Raw genomic sequence first — 9,553 nt, 5'->3', positions numbered from 1 at the left:
TATGATCCGTCCGGCTAAGTGTCGGAATATAATCCTTATAGCAGTTTCAGTAGTTTAATAGTTTTCTTTTGCTTAGTTGTACAAATAAATGCCTGACGTTTATTCAGTTTTAAGCTTAAATTAGTAAATAAGTAAAGTGTATTGGATAGTATATATTTATTTTTTTAATTATTTGTTTATTTATTTATTTATTTGTGCAGTGAGCATAAATAAATATTCTGATTCTGAAAGATAATGCTGTGAAAATATCCGTGGCTTTAATGTAAGTACTTACTTATCTCATGTACTCCTTCATCTTCCGTAAACTCTTATCTCGATGAGGGTCACGCTGGATATGGAGTCCCAGAAAAAAGTGAAAGTGAGGCAGGCATACACCCTGGGCATCAAACACACACACACACCTACAGTAGGGCTAATTTAGCATAGCCAGTCCACCTACCATTGGAGGAAACCCATGTGAAGTCAACACAGACTGTAACCTGAACTCCAGATCAAGCCGAGGAACCCTGGAGCTGTGAAGCAGCAGCACCGCTTCCTTTTCAAGCTTTAGGGGATCCACCTCCTAGTTTCATCTAATCTTATATGACGTATATATTCCTCTCAAAGACATCCATTTTATGGCATCGTCTCTGAAGTCACAAGATTTAAGAGGCTCTGATGCGTTGGCACGACTTCGCTCCGAGAGCTCAACACTGTGGAAATGTTCCCAATTGGAACCAGCTGACGTTTGTGTATTTTACACCCAAAGCTTGTGTTTAAAAAAAAGAAATAAAAAAAAAAGGCAGAACGATATCAGTAAAAGTGCAACAGAATCAGTTTAATAGCACTCTGTATTTCTTACCTTTTACATAAAAGGGTGTGACCTGAGAACTGTGGTAGCTCACAAGCATCAGCTACTAGATCACTAAAGCAAGGAAGTGAATAAATAAAAGCAAACAATTGATATCAAGATGCCGCTTCATGTAAACAGATAATCATGTATGTGACCTCGTTTGGAAGCCATCTGTTCCGCATGCTTTACAATGACATCTGAAAGTCTGCCACAGGATTCGAGCGGGATTTTATTGGTATCAGCTCCGACAGAGTGACACGCCGTAAACGTCTGGGAGCTCTGTAACACAGCCAGTGTCCGTGTGTCCAGCTCTCACTGTCCCAGGGGTCAGAATTCAGCACCACACTGCTACTAAAAACAACACTGCAAACTAAGTAAGTCCCAAAGCAAAGCGTTTTCTATTTGGAAAGGAGCATTTTATTTTTCAAATACTGCATGCAGTTGTGCGTTTATTGTATTTTTTTTTTTTTTTTGTGGAATATCGGTGTCACAAGTAAAATGTGTTTATATCATTTCATGTACATTCGACAACGAAAGAAACATCAGACAAAATAATACTCAGTGTTAAAACTGTAAATCACTGATAAGGTGCATGCAACATCCAAACTCTTTTTTTTATCATTATGATTATTATTTATTATTATTATTATTATTATTATTATTATTATTATTATTATTATTATTATTATTATTATTATTATTATTATTTTCTCTTTTCTGCTAAATCTGTTCTCCACAGTTCTCTTTATTTAATATTTTACGGTTTTGGACTTTGTGTTATTTTTCATGCATTTAAAAAGAGTGAGTTAGGTTTATGTAGGATATTGTAGTAAAGAAGAAGTGTGTGTGTGTGTGTGTGTGTGTGTGTGTGTGTGTGTGTGTGTGAGAGAGAGAGAGAGAGAGACAGAGAATCAGTTTGTGTGTATGTTTTGTGTATGTAATCCTTATTCATTTATATACAGCTGGAATATTGTACATGTTTCTTGTCATTATTATCCTGATACAAAGAACAAGTTTAGTTCTAATATAACACAGATATTAGAAAAAAAACAGCTCACATATCGAGTGGGTTCTCCTCCAAGTGTGGATTCAAACATTCAGAAGAATTTAAAAGAAAAAAAAAGACTTTTGCATTACATTTATTGTTGCTGATTTAGGCTTATTATTATCATCTGATCCTAATATTGTCTTTGTCTTCAATGGTGAGGAATTCCGATCAAAGTTTTCCCCGTCTTTTAATACTTTAGGGAATTTTCAAACGCCGTGAAGTATGGCTGTAATGCCCCAAGATTTGTTCTCCCTGAAAGAAATCATAAAGTAACAATATATTAAACTACAAAGCAACCTGATTTTAAGAGGTTTGCATTTAGTTTGACTTTTTTTTTAATACCAGTGTGCACTTTCTAGCACAAGAGCTTTTTTATAATGTTGGCATATTCATGCATTAAAAAAAACAATTCTAATTCTTTTGGATCATTTTTCCGTATCAATCGCAGGGTCTTAGTGCAAATCCGTGGGGCATTACTTTAGAATAATAAAGAGAATGAAATTTAAAAATCAATATCAAAAATGAGAGCAAGAGAGAGATGTGTGGTGGAAGATTTTTCTTTCTTTCTTTCTTTCCTTTCTTTTTTTTTTTTTTGAACATCATTCACCGATATCAGTTTTTCGTTTAAATCTGAGAGGCAACATAAAGAATGGTTGCGCAATGAGAGAAATAAAACACTGTCAATGCAAGGCGTTTTTTATTCACACAAATTTAATAAGATATAACAACCGCTTGGTCCATAAATATTTAATGGGAAATAGTTTCTATACACCATCTTTTTTTTTTTTTTCAAGAAACAAGGAAACAATGGACAATCTTGATAGAACACGTACCATACTATTAACACGAAGATCAATATATAAGATTCTCGGATTTACCGACTATAATTGAAAGAGTGCACAACTGCTTTCTAGGCCATCGCTTGCCTCCTTTGTAACAGAATAACACCATTAAAAAGATCCTCAGATGAAAAACAGAACAGTACAAAACTAGTGAGGCGTTCAAAGAATGCGATATCCATTAAACAAACACACATGTATCTCCTGAATTTCACAAGCTCTCTTCCAGGTTATAGCGTAAGGCACATAGTAGAACTGAGTTAGGCGTCTACTTCATGAAGTAGATCTTAGAGGAGCACTTTGTTCTACAAACAGAACCATCTCTCCATCACACAATGAACTAATCAACCCCTCACTGTCCCTCGCTGTCAATTCCAAATCCTCATGTTTTTGGTCTGTTCAGTGGCAAGTGTCCATTTAATTAAAAAAAATAATAATTAATAAAAAAAATTGCATTTGACTGAAAAAGAGTGATTTGATTATAGGTATGACTAACTTTCTCCAATCAGAAGAGGTGTTTGTTTTTTCATCGATATTGCAATCCACAAGCTGAGAAATAACACATTAAAAAATGCAAAAAAAAAAAACAGACTAAATTTTCCATCTCCAAATTGTGTTGAATCTCATGATCACCCTGAGCTACGCCACCGTAACACACTGATCACTAAGCAAACTGCAAATCTATAGCAATGAATAGGAATTGGCAAAGGTTTAAATACTTTATATGCCAGAATACGTGTTAAAAGTGCCTTGTCTGTACAATCGAGTCAAATGAAGCCCATCAAAAAAATAATAATATAAAGGGCTCTGAAGCTGTTTTTTTTTTATATTATTTTGAACAGTTACCACTGCACAGTTTTCGATATCATTTAACCCTAATTAGAGCCACGCTGGTATGACGATGTGGTCTTGAGGTTGAAGCACCACCTGGCATGCGAGTTGTAAAAGTATAAAGTATGAAAACGCATGATAATGGAGTTGTTTATCAGAGCTACAGACACTGGGGCTCAACTGGAATGCAAAAATGCTTTGGGAAATAAAATGCAGATTATCAATGAAATAAAAAAAAAAATTACAAAACAGAATGAAGGATTTTGTGTGTGGCTTAAAGCACGTGGTCTGAGACATGTTTCCACTTTAACACGTGAAGTGCTGAAACATGCAGAGACGATGCTGACATGGTGAGTAGGATTAAAAAAAATGGGGGAAAAACTCAGTTGCCAAGTGGTTGCAAGTGCTACACATTAAATTGACCCTCTCGTTTGTTTTAGTGCTTCGTGTGAGAACGGGACCTTCACTGGGTCGAATCCGAAATGAAATCCCTCAAATATTTTCGTTGAAAAACAAAACCAAAACAAAATAGTAATATATGAGTAACTTTTTACAGAGTTCAAATTATTCCTGATTTGAATGGATCTGTTTGTAAACAAAACAAAAAAAAAAATCAAATATAATTCGAATTTTTAATAAATCGTTATGCTTTATTTATTAATTTAACTATTATTGTTTTTTGCAAAATCAAAATACAGTCTGTCCAAAATAAGGTTGACTTGAGGTGACTACTTCATCCTCAAATGGATCTGTCTCTGGTTGTTTAAGAGTGTTTTGTAAATAACAACAAAAAGCCACATTTGCAAGGGAGGAAAAAACAAAACAATAAACAATAAAACCCCAAATCTGTGTTAGAAAAGGTTCGTCAGGGTCGTTTGTGGGGGACTCCCGGACTCATGGCTGTCCAAACTAGAGGTGACTGAGGTGACTACGGTGATAGAGGGATTGGTCAGGTCTGTTAGCGTGCTGGCTGTGCTTGGCGGGGTCAGAGCACCACTGTCGGAGGAGGGTGCGGGAAGTGACGTGCCGTCAGCCTTCTCAACACCCCCACTCTCCTGCCGCAAAACGTTCCGTCTGAATTTGGCCCGCGCGTTTTGGAACCAGACCTGCAAACCAACCCCAATGCCTTTTACTGTTTGTGTTTGTGTGTGCTGTCGGGATACTGTTACATTCCTAACGTTAGTATATTTACATTACTGCTGGAAAACAAAATGCCATCATGAGAAAAAAAAAGGTGATGAACTAGAAATACTCCTGATCTCTAAACAAAGCACTGTCCCCTTCATACCTTCCTGTTCTTCTACTAATCTAGCACTTAAATTAAAATTAAATACTTGTACTAGGCACAACAATATTACACGAATGGTTTATTTATAGAGTCGGCCTCGTCGACTACAAAATACGCAGCGATCTGTACATCTGTACGTTCCTGCTGATGCCTAATGCTGCTGTTTATACAGGATACAGAGCGACAGATTCCATTACTTTGTTCTGTAGCTGTACAGTGCTTTGATTATAAAACAGTAAATACATATTTATTTATAAATTAAATAAATAAACAAATAAATCAATAATAATTCTTACAATATTTTTAAAAATATAATAATAATAATAATAATAATAATAATAATAATAATAATAATAATAATAATAATAATAATAATAATTTCATACATTATGTTTCCTTTTTCTTTCTAATCATAAATTCACTTCTTAAACATACTAAAGTTAACAAAAACAACGTTTTTGTCTCTCAACAGTAATGTGCTTAAATCACTACAAGGACATGGATGGAAACATAAATCTAAATGATGTGACATGGAAGAAATCAAGCTTGGATGAGTGATACGAGAGGAAATCTCCATTAAAGGGGGCACATGAAATAAGATCTAGGTTTTTTTTCTCTTTGGAAAGACAGAAGCCGACGCTTACCTGCAGCACTCTTTTGGTGAGGCCCGTCTTCTGCGCAAGCTGCTTTAAATCCTTGGCATCAGGATTGTGATTGATGGCAAAATAGGACTTCATGGTGCGAAGCTGGTGGTGCTTGAAGGACGTGCGCATGCGTTTGGTCTTCTGCGATGGAGCGTATGCCTGCTGATCTCGATCCAGATGCTCAGCATCATTCTCGTTACAACCTGAGAAAAAAATGAATAAATCAAGATTTAAATTTAAATTAAAAATCATGAAGCATGATCATTTTCCCCCCAGCCTCAGTGTTTCTTAATAAATAGACAAAAAATAAAAATCTGTAAGTCTGGATGAGGATTTATCCGGTTTGAGTCTGGTTCCTCTCAAGGTTTCTTCCTCATATTGTCTAAGGAAGATTTTCCTCACCACCATCACCTCTGACTTGCTCATTAGGGAAAATTTTTAAATGTATAAATTCTATACTGAATTCAGGATATAACTGATGAATTAAAGAGCTATACAAATTAAACAGAATTTGAATCATTTATACCTCTAGTTAAGCGTCTAAGGTTAGTTCTAATGAAAATCTACAACCAATTTTAAAAAATCTAAACATGTTCAATTGATCGAAACACCGATCTAACAATAGTGTATTATAACAACAACAATAATGACGACAACAACAACAAGAACAATGCCGTGTGAGGGAGTGTAAAAAAGAGAACTGCAAGAGTATTTCTACTGCAAGAGTAGAAATGTTCATGCAGAAAAAAAAAAGAAAAGACAAAGACCCAAAAATCACAGCTGTATAATTATTAGACTTTGTGTTATTTTTCTTTACTTCCATAAAAAAGAGAGATTTGAAACATCAAAAGGGAATGTGAACATATTACATTACAATATCATTACAATTAAATCACCTAAGAACAGAAAAGAATAGAACTGTAAAATTAGTTCATCAAAATTATAGACATACAAAAAAAACACATTTATTAATAGATAGATTTAATGACATTCTGATTTTAATGTACATTTCCTTCTGTTTTAGATTTTAACACTGATTCAATTGGTCAGATTTATTCCTGCACCCTGAGCAGAAGAGTCCATTTATAATTAAATTGGATTTTTTTTGTATGTATTTTTCAGATTGGATTTTTGTACGTGTTCAGTAACACTAACTCTAACAAAAAGATGAAGAAGAAGATGAAGATGTTGTTGTAATAACCTTTTTTTAAATAAAATATTTTTATTTATTTTTTTTGGTAAAAAAGCGGTTTTTGCAGCAGTGAAATTCAAGTTCGGTGAAATTTTTCCAAGTGAAAAATCAATTCAAATAAAATAAAATAAATAAAAAAATCCACCACCAACAAAGCTTCGCTAGACCAAAAACCCCTTTCTGTTTTTCACGTGTGTTTGTTATAGCTAATTTATGTGTTATTAGACATTTACGCACACTGTTATAAATAAAGGTAATTAAGTGGCTCTTTGTCATGTCTATTGAACAAGAGGTTCTTTGGCACTTGGAAAAATTGGTTCTTTTAAGGACCATTTACTGAATTGTTCAATATCGGTTCTTCTGTAGTATCACTGGGAGTGTTTACATGAGCAAAACCAGTCGGAACGAAAACGCAGACATTTGTAAATGTGTAATTGTTGATTGTGAAACTCTTGTGACGTGAAGGTCTAAGAGTCGGTCACTTTCCTGATTTGACCAGCAGGGGGCTTTAGGCACAACTGCTTACTAAATATATAGCACAAATGACAAAAAAGGGGAAAATAATGAAGCCGTTTTTAAGCTAATGTATCTCTGTTTCATTGAGTACTATAAGACACGTAGACATAATTCCAAAGCCTAATTCTTGTTATATATAAACACTAAGAATGAGCATGATTTAATATGGGATTGTGAAACCCTCCAGCTGTTGCTTTTTTTCATGTCAGTTCTACATGAAGCTCAAGCGCCTTTTCCCCAAAACAACAAACAAACCCTCCTGGAATGATCAGCATGTCTTCAGGGCTAATAATAATTAAAAAAAAAGGAGAAATGGCCACTAATGCTAGACTGCATGCGTCACACTGCTGGAAAATATTTTTAAAAAGCACAGCGTGTGTTGAAGCTTATCACAGACTCCAAACACTTAACACAATTAAACCGCCGTCTTTATTGTGTCTCAATCCTGAGCGACTGCGCAACATACAATATTCCATTAGGAGGATTTATATAATGGTTAAAGACCCTCTCTCTCTCCCTGTGTGTGTGTGTGTGTGTGTGTGTGTGTGTGTGTGTGTGTGTGTGTGTGTCCCGACAGCATCTCTAATTTACACTGAACACATTTTTTACAAACACAGACTTGTGCTAATATTACTGTAAATCTCAGGCACAGCGCACGAGGCAACACATTTTACCCGCAACAAATATAATAGAATATATTTCAAAAGTATATGTTGTTGTTTTTTTTTTAAATGATATCAAATTTCATGTAGTATAACATTATCTTATATTATTATTCTTCTCGACGATTTCTTCCTTTAGGAAATCTAACCAACACAATTGTTTACGCGTTAATGACCTAAAGGTTTAGTTTTCAAAAACAATCAGTAGCTTATAATGTTATAATAATAACTTTAGCTTAGAATAAATTATTATTCAAGAATTATTTTTAATAATTAAAAAAAACAATAGCTAATACTTTTTTATTATTAAAATAATTCTTTAATAATTCTAGCCTAAATAATACCCCGTTTTAATGATTATTTTTAATGTAAGGCTTTTTACAGTCGCTTTTATGCTTTTACAACGAATTTATTCGTTAGTTTTAAGTTGTACAGGTTAATTTCGCTAAATTCTGACTTGATTATATTCAGCATTAACATTTACGCTATTTTGAATTGTTTATTTTGTTTCGTGGGCTAGTGCAATATTTGATATATAATATTTGTTTTTTGATTAAATGTATTAAAAACAAACAAACAAACAAACTAAAAACAATATTGTATTCTTATTCACTTTAAGGTTATTGCGCGTGTGTAATGCGCCCTAAGACGCGCAATGCGCCCTAAGACGCGCAATGCGCTCTGGGTGATTGTTGTGAAATGTAATGTAATGTAGATGCAAAAAAAAAAAAAAAAGGCACACAAACAAAAACAACAACAACAACAACAACAACACTGCTTACCCGAGTTGTACGTGCTGATGTCTATGCCCATGGCTGGGCTCTTCCGTTTACGCGGCCTGCCCTTCTGTACCGTTCCCGAGCCGTTGAAGTACGGCAGCGCCAAGCTCGCGCCCTTTGCAGCTAAGTCTGCGTAGTTCAGCTGCGTGTGCTGCTGCTGGTGGTGCTGGTATTCCCCTTGCACGAGGCTCTCGAAGTGCAGACGGCAGTACACCAGGCTCTCCTTCATGCCGAAGTGGTCGCCGGTGCTCAGCGTCTTGTGGCACGACGTGCACGTGAAACAGCTCAGGTGGTACACGGAGTCGCGCGCGCGCATCACCATTTCCGACGCCGAGATGCCCAGGTGACAGCGTGCGCACCGCTGCACGGAGAACCTTCTGGAACGGCAAGGACCTTATTTACAATCGGATCCATCTCTTGCACTCACATCTGCATTATTATTATTATTATTATTATTATTATTATTATTATTATTATTAGACATTTTTCTCTTTTCCTCTGCTCAAATGACTTGGCGGAATTGTTGTTTTTTTATTCCAAGACAAAATTCTTCTTAAAATCTTTAAAACTTTAAAAAATATTAAACTACAATATCCGAGATGATTAAGACAGATTTCATCAGATTCAGTCTTCATGATGTAAAACATCTAAAGGCGAAATTGAATATTTGCGTAATTTAAGGCAAATTCTATTGTTTTTAAACAAACAATAATTACCACATGTATAACAACAGAATGTCTTTCAGATACGTAGTTTATATAATATAATATAATATAATATAATATAATATAATATAATATAATATAATATAATATAATATAATATATAAACTCTTGATTTTGGAGCACAGCATGTGTCACAATCTGCAGGTCCACTGCAATATATTATTCTCTATGTACATCCACAATGTCTTGGAGTTATT

General features: G+C 34.7%; 1 protein-coding gene across 3 annotated transcripts in view; it reads right to left on the bottom strand.

Annotated features, from left to right (window-relative positions):
• Nucleotides 1-1,547: 1,547 nt before the first annotated feature.
• Nucleotides 1,548-9,553, bottom strand: part of lhx9 (LIM homeobox 9) — a 9,782-nt gene continuing 1,776 nt past the window's right edge. Inside the window, exons 3-5 of one of the 3 annotated variants that reach the window (XM_060864115.1) lie at nucleotides 8,635-9,008; nucleotides 5,483-5,685; nucleotides 1,548-2,132 (exon numbers count right to left, since the gene is read on the bottom strand). In XM_060864115.1, the coding sequence (XP_060720098.1) occupies nucleotides 2,076-2,132; nucleotides 5,483-5,685; nucleotides 8,635-9,008 (634 nt within the window). In that variant the 3' untranslated portion in view covers nucleotides 1,548-2,075. Of the gene's footprint in view, nucleotides 2,133-2,638; nucleotides 4,657-5,482; nucleotides 5,686-8,634; nucleotides 9,009-9,553 lie in introns of those variants that run through there. The other 2 variants (XM_060864098.1, XM_060864105.1) reach the window with 2 other exon arrangements.

This window comes from Tachysurus vachellii, chromosome 1 (genome assembly GCF_030014155.1).
Source record: "Tachysurus vachellii isolate PV-2020 chromosome 1, HZAU_Pvac_v1, whole genome shotgun sequence".
NCBI classification, from domain to species: Eukaryota; Metazoa; Chordata; class Actinopteri; order Siluriformes; family Bagridae; genus Tachysurus; species Tachysurus vachellii.
This window is presented reverse-complemented; position numbering and strand designations above follow the sequence as displayed.